Genomic DNA, 21,556 nt, shown 5'->3' with positions numbered 1-21,556 from the left:
ATGCACCAAGCTGGTGTTTTGAAGGGGGGAAAAACGATGATGAATCCTCGGTCCTAAGAAAGATGCGAGCTGGGAAATGCAAACTAAGCCTAGTGGGGGAGAGGGCAGACATCCTTTACAGTTCAGATACATGTGAGTCTCTCACTGTTAATCAGCTCCTATAACACTCTTCACCAGCCTGCAATGTGGGTCATTTACCAAAACAATGCCAGCAGCAGCAGTTCAATGGGTCTAAAATCAATCAGACAGGAAATATGTCCTGTCAACACTACCCGAAAATGTTCCCAGCCTAGAACGTGGTGGGATTAAGGTGGCCTGGGATGTTTACAGCACAACAGTGATGCCACACGTGAGACCTTAAAAAACAAAAGGTTGCTGGAGCTGCAGCCGATGTCCTGTGGTGTTTTCACACCTGTTAATGGACATCGGCTTCTTGCACTGCTAAAACAATTGGATTGTGTGAACTACCTCTGAGAGGGGGTGCTGGAGTGTCTCTGCAGACACAGCGCTGCCAGTTTCCCCATCTCTGGAGCATTTTCGGGGCAGCAGTTTCCCATTTATTTTGGCTACCACTGTGCACCTCTGACTCTATTTTACAGCGCACAGAGGCAGGAGGAGCATTGGTTTTATTAGTATTTTCCCGTTTTTATATATAAATACAGACAAAAACCAAAAAGCTTTGTCTGTATTTATATGTAAAAATCCGTTTAAACGGAAAACCGGGAGCCTTATTTATAATACACGTACTTGAACACAACCTCGCCATGAACACAACCATGTTTCTCCGAGGTCAAACGGAAATGCCTCGGAGAAACACCCCGGCATTTTCGGACTGGGGGTGTGTTTTTCTTTCTCTCCTCTTCCCATTGGCTGGAATTTAAAATTCCCGTATCTCAGAAAAGGTAGACACTAAAGATGCTGATCTTCAGAAACTGGCCAGGAGGATAGCATTAGAGGCTAAACTCCTGGCTACGGAAAAATAAATATTTGAGATGGGCCTAGGCCCTATATCTGGTTTTGACCCTAAAATCCCCGAAGGGACTGTCTCAAAATATTCTGAGGGTGATTGTTGGACTTGGCCCTTTTGGCAGGTTCACGTTCTCCTAGCCTGTTTCTGAAACCTGGTTTTGGTGATTTTAGGCCTCTGCACACTTTTTCACTGTGGTCCAGTGTAAAGTGCGTGCGCTCTCTGGGTGAGCCTCTGGTCATAGCCTGCGTGTCTCCAACGATGTGGCAATTGTGTTTAGAACCTACGTGGCTCCACCGAGGGAGCAAGTGTATTCAAAAGCCCTGTGGGGGCCAGAGGGCACCGCATGTCTTCAGAGCCAGTGCGCTCCACCATTTGGGGGCATCTTTGATTATTTAAGGAGCCAGTGGGCTCCTGGGGCACAGTTGATTTCAGAGCCAGAGGGCTCCAACGCTCCACAGTTTGGCCCTACTATTCCAGAGCCAGATGGCTCCACTGTGAGGTGCAATTAGATTCCGCTGTGATGGCAGCGCGCCCTGACATTCTGGACACAGGGCATTTGAGCCCCTTCTTGGATAGCCAGTTGGCTATGGGGACAGGTTGATGTATAGGGCGCAAGGCCCTAATGGGATTGATGTGCTGATGCGATTATGGTGCTAGGAAAGGTAATGCATTTAGTATGTTTTACGCACCCTGTTTGATACCTCCAAATATGGTTAATGCCTATGAGGTTATTTTGCATTTCATGTGGTTATGCTAGTGAGATTATGTTTCACTAGGTGAGGTATGCCCCTAATGTGAGTTATACTTAGGAGGTAGGGTCTAATGTGCTTAGACTGGTGAGGAGATTGCATAATGTGTTTATGCTGGTGAGGTTGGCGCTGAATGTAATTCGCGCCAGATGTGACTGTGCATAATGTAGGTTATGTTACAGGTTGAGGTGGAGTACAGTGATTACCAGTTGTTACTGGTTGTATGTTTATGATCTATTTACTTTTACCAATTTCTGGTAAGTGCTGATCCTGATAGTGGCCCACGTGGCCCTGTCGTGTAAATAATCCCTTGTGAATATTGCCCGTGCCAGTTGGCACAGTGTATGTTATGCGTTTACTATTCTAATGTGTTATAAGAATACAAAGGCTATTTTTATATAACCTTGTGTGGAGTTCCTTTTGTAGTGTGCCTGGGATGTTGTTGCTGTGTGCGTGCGCAAATGCTTTACACATTGCCTCCGGGATAAGCCTGACTGCTCGTGCCAAGCTACCAAGGGGGTGAGCAGGGGTTATCTTTGGCGTGTAACTCCCTTGCCCTGACTCGAGTGGTGGTTTCTGCCTGGCTTTGGCACAAGCCTTAGCCGACCAGAAATACCATTTCTAACAGTGATGATATCACCAAATGGTTTACAGCCTTTGAGAGAGCCTGTAAAATGAAATAGCTGAACAAAAAGATTTGGCGCTCTCTTCTTTGGGAACTATTCTCCTGCAAGGGTGGGGATCTGCTCCTGATACTGAATGAGGCAGATGCTGATTCTTAGGACCTCATGTAGGACACCCTGATTGAGGGCTTTGGACTCGCCACTGAAGAATACAGAAACGGGTTCAGGAGACTTGAAAAACCCAGAGTCAGACCTGGGTAGATTTCTTAGACTTTTCATTAAAAACACTTGGTGGCTGGTTTAAAGATTACAATGTGCATGATTATGATGGGCTTTGCAAAAGAGCATCTGTTAAGTAATTCAAGAGCAATTACATCTGCCCCTGATAGACCGAAGTCCACTCACTCCTCAAGAACTCGGGAAGAAGGCAGAACACTGAGTCAAAACAAGGGTAACTAAAACTACCACTGGTGGGGGTGACCAAATGAAAGGGGTTGCTAAGGTCCACTCCGCCAAAGGGTAAAGATGGTGAGCAGAACAAAGATAAAAACGGAGTCTTCAAAAGGCCCCAAAACAACTGCTCGGGAGGGTGGGCCTAGCAACCCTACACAGTCTACGGGTGGGTATCCGGGTAAGAACTGGGATTCCAAAAAGGATTGGTGTCATGTTTGTAAGTCTCTTGGACACCGAACTGGAGACCTTAGCTGTCCCAAGAATGCCTATAGTGCAACTGCAGTAAATGCAGTGGTAAGTCTCCAGATGGGATCACAGGGGACCCCTGACCATGTCAGAGAGCTCACTGAGGCAACTCTACTCTCAGAGGGTGGGGTGGACGTAGGTCCCCTTGCTGTCTTGCCCAGTAACCTGTAGAGATACAGAAAACAGCTGTATATCAATGGGGTTGGAGTTGAACCACGGAGAGACACTGGTGCTAATGTCGCCATGGTGATTGAGCAACTGGTGCCCTCAGGACAATACTTGGCTGGTGAGACATATACAGTCCTCAATGCTGATAATCACCCTAAGGTACATCCCATTGCGATGGTATGCTTAGAATGGGGAGGGGTTACTGGCCAAAAGAGGTTCGTGATAGCCTCAGCTATCCCTCTACAATGTCTGCTAGGCAATGATCTGGAGTCCTCAGGGTGGGCTGAGCTCGAAAGAATGACCCATGTAGCTATGCTGGGTATACATGAATGGATATGTGTGAAAACGAGAGCACAGCGTAGAGCCCAGGGTGAAAAAGAAGAGTTGGAGCCTAGGATAATGGCCCAACCTTCCAAGAGGAAAGGCAAGAAGACTGGAAAACCTGCTTCTGTATTGATACCAGATCAGATCCCTGCTCCTCAGCGAGAAGACCTGTCAGCCCCAGAGGGAATTAAGCCCCAGGAGCTAGGTCCTTACCTGGCAGAGCTCTTGCGTCCAGGGGGATCCTTTAGGGAAAATCTTTACCAGGGGCAGAGGACCTGTCCTACCCTTAAATGCCTGAGACAGCAAGCTGCTGTTCAAGAAAAGTGATATGTAAGTGGCCCCCACTCCTATTGGGAGGAGGAACTCCTTTACACTGAAGCCAGAGACCCCAAACCTGATACCACTCTCCTAGTGGCAATGCCTCTGCAGTTTAGGGTGTTTCTTCTCACGTTGGCCCATGCCATCCCCCTAGCTGGGCATCTTGGCCAGGCCGAAACTTGGAGAAGGTTGGTGAATCACTTCTACGGGTCAGGGATGTCCCAGATGGTGAACGAGTTTTGTAACTTAGTTGTCACTTTTTATGCCTGTGGCAAGACCGGTAGCCTTCCAAAGGCCCTCTTAATTTCACTTCCAGTGGTTCGGGGGATTGACATTGTTGGTCCCCTTGACCCTCCAACAGCATCAGAAAACAGATTGTTACTGGTAATAATGGGTCATGCTACCAGGTATCCTGAATCCTTTCCCCTAAGGAGTACTTCTGCTCCTGCTGTAGCTGGGGCCCTCATTGGTATCTTTGCCAGAATGGATTTTTCAAAGGAGGTGGTGTCAGACGGAGGTGCAAACTTGGTCTGATTACCTGAAACACGCGGGCGGAATACGTACTGATCTGCCTGAGTTTGGAACATGGCGTGTTTTTTTAATGTATAGATAGAAATGGGTGCAGATGCTGCATTACTTGTAAGACCGTATGTGACGGGAGCGCAGACGTAAATGTCATGCTTCCTGACCACCAGCAATACATTCTAAGATGATTTTATTCATAGTCCTGTGTACCACTTCTGTACAGAGAGCACTTCCCTTTACTCATGCAGCAGGGACTTTCAGAACTGACAAACATTCCCTTCAAGCAAGGCTAGTTGAAGGCCAGTAAGACGGGGTCAGTAAATTGTCTTTAACAATTTCAGGCCTGGGCACTAATTGTTCGGAGGCGAAAGTATAGTTATCTTCATTTTCAGGGTGGTATCTGACCCAAAGACCTAAAACAGAAGCTAACAGAGTGGAAAATAAGTTGAGTTGGAACGAGCTGCTAAAATTCTCTTCACTAAGTCAGGCTGTGTATTTTTCAAAGTAAGTTTACTTCAGTTCAGCTCTTTGCTCCACTAGTAATTTCGCAGGGGCAGTTAAAGGGCATTTCTCTGCTATGTAGAAAATATATATTTTAAACAACCTTACACATGAAAAATTACTCCAGCTGCCAGATGTCTGCACATACCACATAAAAACCCATACAAAGAGCCCTTTTCTGTGTCACTGTAACTCTTGTAATACACTTCTGTTCGTATTTTTAGTTCGAGCCTAGCGCAGCGTGCATGCACTGCTCTAGGAAAACGACTTCTTGCAATCGCTCTGTGTTTTCCACACGCTCGCACGTGTGTTTTTTTGTGTGCAATATTTTCACTGGTCTTTGCGTGTGTCTTTCTGAAAAAGACATCACGCAATTTGGCAAAGGCATCTGCATGTATCCGCCCACGGCCTACCGCTTGTGGTTACGAGCAGGGGCCATCTGTTCTACCATCTATTTTTAATTATTGCGGCGGGCACTACTAGAGTGCTTGTTACATCGTGCTTTCACTTTGGGCGGCACATGTTAATTTTTACATCGCACTTTCACTTTGGGCAGCACGTGTTCATTTTTACATTGTGCTTTCACTTAAAGTGAAAGCACAATGCAAATATAAACAAGCGACTGCCTTTGCGTAATGGCAGGAGCCTGTTTTTAGGTCAGCTAAATACAAGATGCTGTGAGTAAGAAGTGACAAGCCAAATTACACAAAACAGTCTATGCTGCACCTGTTCTTCGGATAAACGAGTAGGCTTCAGTTTCCTTGCCTGTCAATCCTGTGCCTTTCATCCGCACTCAGTCTGAATTCACAATGCAGCGAAAACAAACGCACAAAGCGCTAGAAGAAACTGAAACCATGAAGTGATGTCATTGGGGTGCTGGTGCGTGATGTACACCAGATCTGAAAGGAGTGCACCGGGGTTGGTGTTTTTTACCCCCATCTACCATTCTACCTGCCCCCCCCTCCGCCCCAATCCATGTGCTAGTGCACCCGTCTCTAGTGGTCCGAGGGGGTTCTGTGTTTTTTTTTTATTGAGATATTTTTACTCTGCCCATTCTGCTTTGCTTCGGGGACGGTGAATTCCCCATGAGTATTCACCCCGTCCCGTCTTTAAGGAGCCCATCTCTCTCTTGGTAGGCAAGGTTGCTCTGTGCCCACTTATGCCCCCCACTTAGTTGGTGTACGCTCCTTGTGACCCCCTTAGTCTGTCTCTGCTGGGGTTCGGTAGAGGAGGTGCCCCTCTGTCTCGAGGTTGGCTGAGTAACCCTCTGCCACATGAATCTGCCCACCTCTGTTGTGCCTCTGCGTAGTGCCTGCTCCTTCTCCACGCTTTGCAGCACTGCACGCTCTCTTCATCCTCCTTTGGCGGTTGCTTGTCCTTGAAGGAACAGCTTTGTTGATAAGCCTGGATACTCTTTAATGGGTTTTTCTTGATAAGCTCCCCCAGTGATTGCAATACTCACTCTGCCTCCTCCACTCACCTGCCTCCCGGCAACAACTTTGGCTTATGCCGGAAACTTTGGTAGGAAGTGACAGAGGATCTTAGAGAAGGTTCAAAAGTCACTCGTAGGGATACACATGAAGGGATTGTTCTTCGCCAGTCCTATTTACTGGCCATGCTGTCTCTGTACACAGACAATGCAGCCTGTGGAGGTTTGGGGAGGATGCTGGTGTTGGGAGCAACGCATCGACTATTCTGTCCTTGTGCACAGGTCTTCCTATCTGTGGTGAGCCGAAGTGCACCTCACCCAAGCAGTGCTGCCCTGGTGCACTGGAGGGTGGTGCAGAGTGTAGGACACTCCCTGACTGTACTTTTCTTGTGCATAGGTCACATGGTCTATGTTTAAGGTGGTAGGCCTGTGCACAGCAGTGGCGAAACGCAAAATGATGCCTCCTCCTGCTTCAAATAATCACACATTCCCAGAAGCGAGGCGGTCATTCCTTTTACATCAATCCACCTGTCTGATCTCTACAAAACACTACGTTTATAACCTATCAAGCGGCCAGGAAAAAGGCAACACGTTAACATATGGCTTTACACAGATTGCTATTTAGGCCCACTTCAATAAAATATGATTAAATGATCAAATCTGCCCATGGGTTGATGGTCAACACACTCGTGGTAAGAAGCCGCTCCTTCTCAAAAAAATACAAAATAAAAGCAAAAAATGCATCCTCTAAATAAAAAATAAAAAAAAAGTCTACAAACCTTTAGCGTTATCATCAGAAATTAGCCAATTGAAACCTCTCTTTATGCGGCCCATCGGCCCGAAGACTGCAAATACAGCACTTAATTAAGCCAAGGGGAACAACCTGCATATATGTGAACTTCACTTGGTGTTACGTGAAACACAAGCGAGCACGTCTGATCTGAAATAACAGGAAAGCTAATTTATGGTCTCAAGCTTTCTTCTGGTTTCTAGATCAACTTGCATTCTTTTCTATAGGTGGCAGTATTACACCAGAAGTTACGACGAGTCTTTCAATGGCATTACCCATCATCCTTCTCAGTCACCCCCCCCCCCCCCCCCACCCCTCTCCCCAAAAAAAAGTTAACCCGTTCGGTTTATTTGAATTTTGGTCATTGTTTTTTAAACTGTACACAGTAAAATTAAATGCAAGCATTGTTTAATCAATTTTTCTTCTCACGGAGACCGCTTTTCCTTCTAACTCAATGTTCTAATTCTACATGTCTGTGACACAGTACTGTGAAATTACAAACAATGCTTTTTCTGTATAAACATGTCATTATTGGTGTTCTTTAAATTGTCTCAAAGGTTCTCACTAGTGTTGCTTTAAGGAACTTGGGTTTACTCATTGATAAGGTGTTTAGGACACCTTAGAACATAATGTATGTGTAAAACGCATATTTTGTTATTCTTTTTAAAGTTTAACCCTTTCGATGCTCATGACGAGCTCAGCTCGTCATGATGCACAGTTGAGCTGTGCTGATGACGAGCTGAGCTCGTCATGAATAAAGGTGAATAGTGATTTACAGCACAGGAGGGGGAAAACGCCTAGCAGATTTAAGACTGACCATTTGCGATGTAAGAAAACATCCCTTCCGCCCTACTTTTCAATTTAGCCCACTTTGGTTTCTGTCCACCCAGTCCCCACTGCTGGTCTCCTCTCTCCATCTCATGCCTTTTACGTTCATCTGCACCCTCCTCCCCGACTGAAGGCCTTACCGACAACTTTGATAACAAGCATTGGCGTAGCCAGTAGGTTTCACATTTGGGACCTTAGAAGTATTTAATTATGCAGCACAATATCCTTGGTGCTACAACATTAACTGTTGCATGGCTAAACACTTATAAGGTCCCAAAGACAAGACCAATTGGCTATGCCAATGCTTGTTTCTTAAATTGCCATGCTTAACTAGACCATCCTTTCCTGGCCTGGATAGAGCATTTCCTAGATTACACCTGCCTTCCTTTGGTTCAGCCCCGTATTACCCAACTGCTACCCAACTAGACTATGCTTTCCCTGTCTAGATGCCACAACATCAGCCCAGCTGTAAGCCCATGAACCAACCTGATTCTTTAATTGACATATGATTCTAAGTAGACAATTCATTCACTTTCCAATGGCTTTCAACTAAACAAGAATTCTCATCTTTGAGCCTTTGATCCTGTCATGATTTTGGCACATGATAGATATGTTCTGTTATTGTTTTTTAACTACTTCGTCACTAGTGGCCCTTGTTAATTGAAAGCTTTCAATGCAGTTGCGCAAACAGAAACTCAACTGTGTCAAAAATGTTTTTCTTTCCAGTCAGTCAAATTTGGATCAAGCAGATTCAGGTCCACCCAAGCAGCAGAAGCGCAAGTATCTGTAAATGTTCCTGAGACAAAGGTGACCACGCTACGGAATGGCCTACGAGTCGCCTCGGAGGACTCTGGCATATCAACATGCACAGTAAGTCCAAATCTAACTCTTCATATAAGTACCTATCTCAATGGCTTAACTGTTACTTGCATTTTCTTGAGCAGTCATTAAAGGATAAGTTGTTCACTCAGAGTGCTTTGATGTAACCGATAGGAGTGTTTTTACATTAGTATACTGTTTACTGTCTTTATTATGTTGTTCAATATGTGCCTGAATCCTTTATCAGACCTCTTCTGGACTTCTGGATAACCGGTTTAAATCTGCATTTTTTCAATATAATCATATAGCAACAGCACAACATGTCTTCGCTCCCCAGTCCCACCTTTTGCTTGCCCAGTTCCTCTAATGTGTTCGGGTGAATGTTCTGGTGATGCCTCACTCAGGATATAACTGCAGCCCATTGCAAAACTACAGAATATCTCACAGCTAGGTTCCACCTAGAGGCTAATGGGGTAGCTAACCTTTGGCATTTAGTCCGGTTTCTAAATCTTAAAATTCGCAAAATGCTACTTTTTTGTCAATATATTCTGTACCCTGGAATGGTTTGTTTCACTTTCTGGCAATGCAGTTTAAAATTTCCCCTGAATGCATGTGGCCAGAGAAATACTCACTCAACTGCATCTAAAGAGAATTTGGGTTGCACTACAAGTCCAATGTATGTATGGTTAATTAATAGCTAATGCACAAGAAAGGTGGTTTAATGTTAGTTGAAGTCATGCTCAATTTTGCTGCTGGATTTTTCACAGGCCCTCAACTTTTGAGTTATTCAGCTACCTGGATTCAGAAGTCCTTTAAAATTATGAATTTATGGCCAAATGATATACCAGTTTGATCTAATAAATAATGTTTCGTGCTCCAGATGTCACTAGTGGGGAAATGGCACTGTCTGTATGATGTATGTAATGAGGTATTTTGATGAATTGTTAGGTGCATTTAGAGTCAATCTTTTGACATCCAATGATGGTTTGGTCTTTGACATTTTGAGAATAGAATTAAGTCGTCCATAATGGTGTAGGGGTGGTGTTTAGGAGAGAGAAGTGATTGGTATTTTAAGAATAATCAGTACTTTTTGGTAGAGCTGCTTGACTTCAAGTGGTTTCTCCTGAGGGTTCATTGTTGCCACGCCTGTTAAATCTGTCTGATGTTTGCATCATGGGCAGTTGTTGCAGCCATTACAGGGCCTGAAATTGGTACAGCCTCACCATGGCATTCTCTGCATCCTAACACATGCAGTGTCCACTGTCATGTGTTCTAGTTAGACCTAGTACGAAATGTTGTCATTTTTACATTTACATGGATCTTTCCTAAAGTTGCCTTCATTTTTCAAATCGACTTTTCGCACACATTGGCATTCGTGACATTTTGAGTAAGTTTCCTGGAAACACTGACCTCGTTTACAGGAATCAGCTTTGCAAGAACACTATCATATTGCCTTGGCAATGAGAACAATGCCTACACGTACGTTGTGCAAATTGGTTTGTTATATATGTCCATATGGCAACACATCTGCAGATACAAACCATGGCAGCTTGATCACAATCTCGACCAGAGGAAAGGATTCTTTTTTCTATATATAAACATTTGTTTCCGGGTATAGTCAGAGAAGGCACTTCTGCTGACTTCAGTGGGCCCTACATGCTGAGCTTTCAGCCAGCAGCTGTCTGGCCTCTCTGTGAGGGGTGTCCAGTTCGTGACCAAGACAGGGTCCTACATTCTTACCCCAGGTAATCGGGGTTAGATGATGCAGTAAAGGGTTCCTTGTCAGAACATCCACATACACCCTAGATACGTATGCTAGGGTCTGCATAGTAGGAGTATGCCAGATTGTTATATTATTGCACATGCTTGCATAGATATACGGTGTCTCAGCACAATCATGGTACTTTGCATTCTGTTCACTATCCTGATGCTTATTGTAATTTTCATCTGCTTCTTTCTATTGATCATTGCAGCACATATATTCTATACGAGAATCACTTCGGCTCAAAAGGCATTTGAAATGTCCCTTTGTGTAATCTTTGTATATTTCTCTGAGCAGTAGAGAGCATGAGCAAAAGGTTCTAGGTCTGTCACCATGGATCCTGAGGGAACAGGGTTGTCATGTTCAGTGGTTACCAGAACTGTTTGCTCTCTGTGTAGGTTAGGAGGGCTTAAGATGACACTGTGAGCTGGCTGTTCTATGGGCCAACATATCCTGCAGGAGTGCATGTAATCAGTCTGGCACCATCCCAAAGTTTGTTGTCCACAAATGCACAGTTACTACTGATTAGTGTAAACTACACAACACCACAAGTTGTGTAATTTATTGGTAGCCTACAATTTTTCAATATGGTGTGTCTGATAAATGATGTTCAGCCTAAACCTGCAGCCAGAGCTCAAGTTCAGTGTCAAGGCCCTGTGGCAGCAAACATGTGAGGGTTTCCTTTCGAAGAAGCTTTTTAGCCACAGCCTCTCATTATGACTGTCTTCATCTTTTGGACCTGAATAATCCTAATGCGAAACTGATGTTTACATTTTCACAACTGTAATTATAATTGAATGAGTCTGGGCCTATGTAGGGTTTCTGCTGCTTTTTTCCATATAAGGTAAACTGCCTGCCTGCTCCGCATGATCTGTTGTGAAGCCCCTTTCTCTGCCTTCTTTTGTCCCCTACCCCTCCCTTCTGCCCTCAATAGTCCTATGTGAATGCCCCTGCCCACTCCCTCTTGCCCACCATGGGCGTTGTGCTGCCACTAACACTCCTGCTTGCCATGCACGGTCTTCTGTGTGGCCACAGTCCCTCCCACCCACCCTGTGTGGACAGTTGCAGCCTCTGACCCCCACCCACCTTCCCTCCGTTGTCAGTGTGTATGTCATTGTAGTCTCACTGTTGCCCTCCATGGTGTGTTGTGCTTCCAGTGCCATTCCTGCCTGCCCTCCTTGGTCAGCTTGCTGCTCCTGCCCTCCGTTTTCCATCTGCAGAACCCTAATCCCTCACTCTTGATTTATCTGCTCTGTTGTCCTGCCCCTGTCCCCTCCCTCATGCCGTTCATGGTCTGCTATGCTTTACATCTCCCTCCTGTGCGTCCATATGGTCAGCTTGCTGCTCTTGCCTCTTTCCCCTCTGCTCTCTGTTGTCCATGTGCCACTTCCCTCCCTGTTTTCCATGGTCTCTTGTGCTGCACTGCTGTCTTGCTTGTCCGGTGTGGTGTATTGTGCTGCTGCAACCCCTTGACGGCTGCCTTGTAAGGTCAGTTTGGTGCCCCTGCCCATCTCCCTCCTGGCCTCTCATATCTGAGTCCATGTCTCTACCCCATTCCTCTTGCTTTCTGTGATCCAATGTACCTCACTTACCAACATTTTAAAATGGGTAAGAGGGAGATTTTGGAAAAAAGTATCTGGGGAATTGATTTTCCTCATTGACTTAAATTGAAAAAGAGGAGAATGTAGGTAAGAGAGAGATTAAATAAATCCCTTTGGGCTTAAAAAATTGGGAGTCTCCTGCCTGAACTGGGTCTGTTGGCATGTATGGTTGTACTGCCACTACCTCTACCTTCTACTCTAAATGGTATTTTATATTGCCACAGCTTCTCTTACATGTACTGCATGGTTGGTATGTTGACTCTAACCCCCTTTCCCTCGCCATCCATGCTCCATTGTGCTGCCACTGCCCCTCCCGCCTGCCCAGCTGACCAATTTGTTGCCTCTGCACCCTTCTCCATGAGAGGGTCTTAGTCCCATAGAAATTATAGTTAGTGCTCTAAACAACTAAAATGAGGACATATTTTCTGAGTTCTCACATCGCGACAAAGCACTTGCAAATAATTTGCTATCTTTGTTTTTTTAATTCAGTTGATCACTTTATTGTATGTTACACTTAAGGGAGTGGATGTGGCATTACGGCCAGAGCTGCAGACTTTGCAACTAGGGAACCCGGTTTGCGTTTCCGCATCAGCACGACATTCTGTGATTCTGGGCAAATCACTTAATCACCTCATGCCTAATACCAAAATGAATAAGTCCTTGTGTAATGTAACTGCTGCTCATGTAAAGCACCCCAAAACCTTGGATCATGCCTGTGCTTTATGAAACTGAAAAAAAATAAAACAATTAAGTGTTTTGCAGACTTCTTTAATTGGCCTGTATCTGGGTGATATTTGTGCTATATTTGGGCTCTTTTTTCTTTGATGGCCATCTTGGGAGACTTTTCATTAAGCTCCCTAATTTGCTCATTTATTGCAGTATCCTCAGTAGAAAATGCTTTCAGTTTTCTATTTGATTCCATCAAGAAGACGTTCTGATGTCCCACACTTTTGGCATACATTCAGAATGTTGGCACTCTTGATGCTGATTTGAACAATTTATTAAAAATGCTGATCACCAGGAAGTTAACTGGCAGTCTGCTGGTATTGAAAGTGCATTTTTTCAGGCTGCATGTCAGAATGCTTAAAGGAAAGCGAAAAGGAAGATATTTGAGAACTCACTCAAAGTATGCCCTCATTTTTCTTTCTACAGCAATAACCATAATTCCTATGACAAACAGAACCTCCTAATCGTATTCCTTCCTAAATGAAATGTTTAAAAGTTTTACTAGTTTGATGTAATAAAAATGGCCTCCGGTACTGTGTTGTAACTAAAGCCAACGCCGAGTCCAAGAATAAATAGGTGGTTCCTTATTCAGCCCACCAAGAGACGTGACTATTCCCTTGCCAGCCTCAGAACCAACTGCCCTACCCATTCAAAACCCAACATTCAGAACAGAACCTTGGTGTTAAGGTTCTGTTCTAACATTATGAATACAACATACTCTATAGTTTTGTCATGAGTAACACTGCTAGCGCACTAGTTGTTCTTTAGAACACTCTGGTAGCTTGCAGTAGAACACAAGAGAATCAACTGACAGTCTGCTCCTGTGGGAAGTACATGTTTTACTTAGAATGTCAGTCTTCATTTTCATATCGCTGAGAAAGATAGTTTGAATTGGCTGAAAATATTCCCTAGTTTTAGCTTCTGGGGGACCTTCCATAAACTCTCGTGGAAAATCATGATTAAACCGTTTTCTCTCAAACATGATGCATGAATTCCCAGCAGACCGCTTTTTCACAGGGTCAAATAGCATCAGAACACACCACAATTCCTAAAAGGAGTATAGTACCATCAACAAATGATTTGTATTGTAACTAAAATCTGTTATCATCCTTTATACATTCTCCTTTTTGTGACCCTCAAAACCTGCCGTTCACTACAATGCATTTCAATGGGGTGCTATCATGTATATTCATAAGATGGCTGCCAATACTTCCTGATTGATTTGTTAGCAGCCAATCTGACCCCACTTGTGCTTAGACTTCGATTAGATATACAAATGTGTTTATCCTTTAATATCTCCAAAACTTCTGAACGGATTTTCACCAAATAACAAAAAGCGTGAACTCTGAAACAAAATCTATCTTTCTGCCAAATTTGGTGTAATTCCTTCAAGTGGTTAGTGCTCAATGGAAAAAACATGGGAAATGCACTTTTTTAACACCCCCTTTTTCCCAGCCCCTGCTTGACTGATCACCCAAAACTTTTCATGCACCAAAGCACTGTTTGTGAAGATTCGTCAAACGACGCCAAAGATATAGGCAAGTCACAAAACGCTTTTCCTATGGAAACATGGTCCCAACTATAACTACCTACTGGATACCGCTGGTAGGTAATTTGCTCCTCTATCATTATGTGGTATGGCTTATCCCGGAGTGCTGCTACTGGCAGCCAGCAGGTGGTGAAACCTAGGAAAGGTCTAGTCCATCCTAATGTAAGAAAAAGCGGAACGTGATAAGATACAACCGTGCTTATATATTTTGTGTTATTGGCAGATAGAGCTGTGACTCCATCCCCTGAAAAACCTGTCAAGGCGGGTATTGACAGCATGCAATTGGAGAATAAAATGAGAACTCCCTGTCCTCCAAATGAAGCACCCTCCGAATATCCTGGAGCTGCCAGTGCCATATCCAGTATGTGAATTTAGCCACTAGTATTCTTGCTATTGACCCTACTGTGGGAGGATGTAACCTCTTTCTCACAATCAACAACCATATTGAAGTCTCCCACCCCCAACTCCCCGCCAATGCCTGGAAGCGCAAGCACATTAGAGCCAGCGCATCAAGCTCTGGGTGTTAAATGAGCCTTTCGAATCAAAAATCACCCCAAGTATTTATATTCGAACACAGTTTCTAGAGCGGACTCTTCTATATAATATATAGGTGGTGAAGATCTTTCCCCCGATACTAGCATGGTTTTTGTTTTATTAAGATTAACTCTGGTTTGAGCCAGTTGAAACTCCTGCCGTGTTATTGATAGCGTATTTCCTCAAACATTTAAGTTTAGCCTTCAGCCCCGTCCCCTTGGCACCTCCTACCCCAGCCTCAACCTTTTCGACCTCGCTCCGTTCCCTTAGGCATAAGAAACCTGAACAGTTTACATTTGAAAGTTTGTGTTATGGTGTACTTGTTTAAGTGTAGTTACTCCAGCATTATGACAATGAAGCCTAAGTAACGGGCAAGCTTTTGGAACATTCTCCCTACGTAACCTTTTACCTCTTCTCTACCTTTAGAAAGGAAAATATAACATTGAAAATTATGTTTGTCAGAGTATTAAATAATTCTTGTTCGAGCTCTTCTTTCAGGCACTGTTTCCTTTGTAAATTTTTCATGTAATTGAATTTTTTTGAAAATAGGATAAACATGAATGTCTGTTGTGATTGTGAATGATATATGTCTTAATATTAACTGGTTCCTTTCAACTTAAAGAGAAATTTGTGGAAGGTCAAACTTAAAGATATATTGGAGTTATACATGTGGGTAGGCTTTAATAATAATAAATGGGGCCGTGGTAAGTGGCTCCTAACAGATGTACATTTTTATTTTTTGATGCCTCCTTTTTATTTATTTTTAGGTTGGGCTTTGGATAGATGCTGGAAGCAGATATGAAAACCAAACGAACAATGGAACTGCACACTTTCTCGAGCACATGGCTTTCAAGGTGAGCACTCCAACTGTACACTGCAGAAGACTTCACTTTGACCTGCTCAGCATTTTACTACCTCGTGGATAATCTTCATCCTCATTGGGGGTGGGTTGGGGGGGATCCTCTACAGTGCCCATTTTATGTTCACACACTTCCATCAATAATTGCTGTTATCTTACCAGTAATAAAAACTCAGTAATAATGATTGTAATACAGTGTTTATGATGGGCTTTATCAATTGTGGAAAGAAAGATTGGATAATATAAAGTGATCTTCAGATAATGCATGTATTTCTGTAGTAGTTTATTTACTAATTGGGCTGTTTTAGCATTGTAATCTGCTAAAGTCCTGTCTTGACTCGTCAATCGCCTTTGCCCTTGAGGCTTCAATGTGCTCAGGGGGCAGTGTTGCCTCTGCCTTTTTTGTCCCCCGCCACCAGTTCCTCATTTGGTTCCATACATGCACCACAGTATACCAAGAAAACCACCAGCAGTCACTGGTTACAAAGCATCTCCCTCATGTATGTTATTACCATTTTATTAACCTCCAAGCTCATAAGCTGTGTGAGTTGAGAGTAAACCTCAAACACCCTAATAAATCTTCCCTCTTACCTTCATCTTGTGTATTGCTGAAATACACTCCATCACAGTCTGTGCCCTCTTCCTGTTTGTATATTGACAGATTGTCCAGTATCACATAGCAAGTTTGTCAGTACTCTCGAACCATGTGTTTTTACTTGTTACTTGTGAGCTACCTCTTTTGTATATTAGCAGACTGGGCAACAGTAATGGCTTCTGCTAAGTGGCCACTAAGCCAGAACTCCAGTGAACGTACCTTATTTACTACGTGTTGAAAAGCTGCTTGTTCACAAATACCATAAAAGTCTGTACCAGTCCTTTCTAATAATTTTAGAAAATAAGTATCAGTGCTTAGCCTCTTTAAGGACTCATTAAGTCTGTACTCTAAAATATTGACGGAGGCTGCCAGAACTCCTCTGAAGTAATTATATTTAATAGGGTCGTCAGACCTTGAAAGCAATTACAACTTTGTCTTTCCAATGATAGTGAAAAGTTGTGCTTTCTCTCCGTTCTCCCATCCTAATCACCAACACATACACAATATTTAAATGTCCTCTTACTCTCCATTGCTCTAAGGAAAATATTCTCTACTATTTTAGTCGCCCCTTATGAATGAATTTGTTGGTCTGTCTTTGAGTGATTTCAAATTCACTACTAACCCTTTTCATACATTGTGCCGAAAACTGCACATGATATTCTAAAGAAGGTTGACTAAGACATTGTATGCATATGAAATAACTGTTCATCCCCTACTTCCCATGCCTTTTTTTGCAGCTCAGTGCACTTTGCTGTTATGGATTTGTTATCCTAAATAATTTTCCACCATTCATTTGGATGAAAATCTTTCTCCTTCTAATCATCTCTGTGATTTATAAAAGTGTTTAAAACAGCAAGCCAATTACTCAAATTCACATGAAAACCCGGTTTGAGGAGTGAAAACACTGCTTGTAAAAACCTGTGGCGGGAAAGTTGTGCTGTCAATGTGTGGTGTTTGCTAAAGGACAGAAAGTAAAAAGTTGCATAAAGAAGTTTTAAATCATTAAAACTTTGACTGTATTGGCCTGTACACATATTCACCACTCTTTGTCTGCAACATTATTTTCACAGACTCCTAAATATGTTTGCTTTTTCCTACATAAATTACTTGTACTTATTATAAATTCATTAAAGGGTGATGCAGGAATGTTTTTTCAGGGCTTTTTCTGTGTTTTACTGCATGGTATTCATGCAATTAGTGCAAATAATACAAACGGATGTACAAATGTTAAAAATCAATATTTTGTTTTCTCTGTTGCTAAAATATTCTTTGCTCCGAAACTTAGGGCACCAAAAAGAGGTCCCAGTTAGACTTGGAACTTGAGATTGAGAACATGGGAGCCCACCTCAATGCCTACACGTCACGAGAACAGACTGTGTACTATGCAAAGGCTTTTTCTAAAGACCTACCAAGAGGTAATCAATTCATTTTGACTGATTTATATTAATGGATTTGTTTAATTAAAATATAAATCTCACATAGTAACTGGATGGTAACTAAAATATATTCATCCGCTTTATTAAAGGTTTGTTAAATAGTTGCGCTCTTTTAGTTATTTCTTAGTTTTAGTATGGTCACTTGTTTCTGATCTTAACAGGGCCAAATGGTATGTGACCTCACTTTCTGTGATGTTGGCCAAGAGGGTGCAAAAGGGGTGTATGATATCACTTCAGCAACTATTGGTATTTTTTTGTTCATCAGTGTATTTGTAGCCCAGGCATTTTGTGTACCACAGTCACTAGCTCTTAGACTGCGTAAGAGCCGGTCATGGGAAGAAGGAAGGTGAAACACTCACTCGAAGGCGTTACTTCCTCAGGGCATGTCTGAGCACAAATTCCTCTCCAGAGTCAACTGGGCACAGAAAGCATCACCAGAAAAATATTTTTTCCAAATACACAATGAAAATGTGTTTTTGCAAAATGATTAACTTTTTGCATTCCCCTCTAGCTGTAGAAATTCTCTCAGATATCACTCAGAACAGCACGTTGGGAGAAGCAGAGATCGAGCGCGAGAGAGGTGTTATACTTCGAGAAATGCAAGAAGTGGAAACAAACCTACAGGAAGTTGTTTTTGATTACCTCCATGCTACAGCCTATCACAGCACAGCACTTGGGCGAACCATCCTAGGTCCTACTGAAAATATCAAGTAAGTTTATCATATATTCTTTAAAAGGAAAGTTGGTTCAGTTTGTTGCAAAAGGTTTGCTTTGTAGGATTCCTACTTTTTTTGTTCTTGAATACTTTTAATTAAGTTGTTATCCCACAGATAAGTTACTTTTAAATTACCATCACTATACCCCTTGTTGAAAGAAATCCATGTTATTGTTCACAACGTGGTAATGTTGGGTCACTAATCTATTCTGTAAGATTTATTCTTTATACTTTTAAAACAACAGTTTTGACAAAATGTACTTGGATTTTACAAATTGAATTGCCTTATAGTTAAAAAAGAAAAGAAAATTATTACACATAAGAGTACTTATTTTCTTTATCTGAGAAGATGATAGATTGAGCCAAATTACATTGGATTTCACTTTCTCTGCAGAGGGCTCTGCAGACTCAGGTAAATATATCTTGGATTGTGGGTTAGTAGTTCTAACTGTAAGTACCATCTCTATGTAAATCTCCCATCTGTATATTTTACTGCTGCAGATGCCAGCTTGATTTTTTTTGCCAGTTTACATCAATGGAAGAAAATACCAGTTAAATCAAACGCTTCTAGGAATGTACCTCCTTTTATTTGTGTTTTAAAAACCCTCAAGCTGTGCATAAACATGCACTTTGTACTTATAGTCCTTGCTTATGAGAAGGAAGGCTGGCAGTAATCGTGCCTCTTTAACTGCCAGCCTTGCTTCCCATAAGCAACCACTATAAGTACAAAGTGCGTGTTTATGCACCGCTAGGAGGTTTTCAAAACATATAAAAAAAGCATTGTTATTTACGATGCCAATAGCTTAACCCCTTTGCCGCAGGCGTAATTTCGCGGCAGTGCGGCACTTTCGCAAAAAGGGCGGGGCCGCGTCGGCGGACGACAGCACTAGCCTGGTATTGCTCTCGTCGGCCAATGGCCGACGGCAGCACGCAAGGGGTTAAACTCGCCAACAGGTCTCGCTTTTGGGACCTTATAAGTATTTAGTTATGCAGCACGATATCCTTGGTGCAACAACATCAACTGTTGCATCGCTAAACACTTATAAGGTCCCAAAGGCGAGACCTATTGGCTATGCCAATGCTTGTTGTAAGTGGTCAGGAGGCTAAAAAACATTTTTAAGTGTTCTCTATTGTGTGATCTGTGGCTGGGGCAGTGAGCTGCTGCTCTTGCAACATAATGTTCTGCCATCCCTTTCTGTACGAGAACAGTCTTGCATCAATTTACTGTAGCATAGTTGCCATATGTTTTCTTTGATCTTTTGTTCTGCAAGTGTTTTTGTTATTTTTTAATTTGTCACTTTTCCCTGCACTGTTTACAGATCAATAAACCGCAATGACTTGGTGGAGTACATAACAACTCATTATAAAGGGCCCAGGATTGTTTTGGCTGCTGCTGGAGGTTAGTATTTGTGGATTTTTTTTAATGGACCATAGTCCTAACAACTATGACCACATGTGATTTTAGCCCTGTTCATGTATGTTCCCACATCACTATTCTACTGACATTTTCTGGTTGGCCAATTCGCAGCTTTGTTGTTTTATGGTTTTGTTTGATATATCGTGTCATTTGTCAAGACCTTTTTCTTTTGTGTAGTCTGTCCAAATCAAATTTGATAAATTAAAGGATCCAGTTAAGAGGAGCGATCCATATTATTCTCTTAAAGGTTAAAATAACAGTACTTCAAACTAAAATAGCTCTTCCTCTAATTTTCCTTAATGCTGTTATGTCCATAGACAGACTAGAATATTTCTGTTTGTGTCTTTTAAGGTGTGTCCCACGGTGAGCTTCTTGATTTAGCAAAGTATCACTTCGGCAACTTGCCCTCTACTTGCGAAGGAGAAACACCAGCCCTGCCTCCCTGCAGGTTCACAGGTAGTGAGGTAAGTTGAAGGCTGTGAGATAACATTTATCTCTTCTTCAATTTTGGTGCACAAGAGGGATGGGTGAGGAAAGAAGCTCTCTTGTGTCTGTTGAAAACTCCTTTTTAAGACTTTTGTTGTATTTCCAGAGGTTTAGGGATACCAGATCTAGGTGTCAGAAGCACTTGTGTACTGTAGGTAGAGCAGGGTAACAGAAAAGCAAGGTTCAGTAGATCAGAAAATAAGGGGGTATGTTTCAGAGTAGGACTTTGCTCCTTGAGCTACTGAACAGTAAAATGCAGCAAGGTTTTCATGCTGCCCACAATGAATACGTATGTGGCAGAATGTGAATGGGGATAATGCTCACCTTTGGGCATTCTGAAAACATGACTGGATTCCGTGACTTAGTTGCTCTGTAAGCTGATTCTTAATTTGGTGATTGTATTTATTAGATCGGGGAGAGGAGCATGTGGGGACTCAGAGCAGTCTTGAGTTGGACCAGAGCAGCTGTTTTCTGAATCTGTGGTCTCGAGTTACTTTTCAAATTTAAAATTTAAAACCAGTAGAGCAAGTCTGGTCTGGAGCCTGTTGTCATTTCATTACCTGACATCCTAGAACACGGTGCTTTTTCAGTGTTCCTGCTGGAGAAAGAGTGTTTGATAAGTTGAGGACTTCTGGTGGGTTCTGCATTGTGGATGACGCAGCAGGATTTAAATAAAATCTCATTCGTTAGGGGTTTATGTGATTAAACTTTTTTTTTGTCCCTTTATAATCTGACCTGCTCCATGACACACTGTCTTGGCCTGCCGAGCGCACTGATATGCCAGAAGGCCGGCATTTCCTCCTCTTGGTGAGAAATGGTCTGAAGGCTCTGACAGTGTGCTATTCGTTTCTTTTGGGGTAGTAGGGTTTCAGTTTTCAGACTGGGAGAGTGAAGCCTTGCAGTCTTTTTTATGGTAAAGTTATTTTAATGAGGGGTGCCTATATTTAGAAAAGTTAAGGGATTTAGTGCAGAATATAGAGAGGTGAGATGCCTTTTGAGTTTAAATGACCCTGGATTGCATGTGTGATTGATTGATGGACGTTCATGTTGACCACATTCTTTTTCTTTCCTTCACATTAAGCTGTGTGCTTGACATTCATGTTGATATAAGGAAAATATCATCTAAAGAAGTG

General features: G+C 42.7%; 1 protein-coding gene across 1 annotated transcript in view; it reads left to right on the top strand.

Moving 5' to 3' along the window:
* The window catches only part of PMPCB (peptidase, mitochondrial processing subunit beta), a 169,107-nt gene that overhangs the window by 37,380 nt on the left and 110,171 nt on the right, over positions 1–21,556 (top strand). Inside the window, exons 2-7 of the mRNA XM_086967337.1 lie at positions 8,651–8,794; positions 15,683–15,769; positions 17,655–17,784; positions 18,317–18,515; positions 19,840–19,919; positions 20,289–20,401. Coding sequence (XP_086823463.1) covers positions 8,651–8,794; positions 15,683–15,769; positions 17,655–17,784; positions 18,317–18,515; positions 19,840–19,919; positions 20,289–20,401 — 753 coding nt within the window. The remainder of the gene's footprint in view (positions 1–8,650; positions 8,795–15,682; positions 15,770–17,654; positions 17,785–18,316; positions 18,516–19,839; positions 19,920–20,288; positions 20,402–21,556) is intronic.

Source organism: Lissotriton vulgaris, chromosome 1_1 (genome assembly GCF_964263255.1).
Source record: "Lissotriton vulgaris chromosome 1_1, aLisVul1.2, whole genome shotgun sequence".
Lineage (NCBI taxonomy): Eukaryota > Metazoa > Chordata > Amphibia > Caudata > Salamandridae > Lissotriton > Lissotriton vulgaris.
This window is presented reverse-complemented; position numbering and strand designations above follow the sequence as displayed.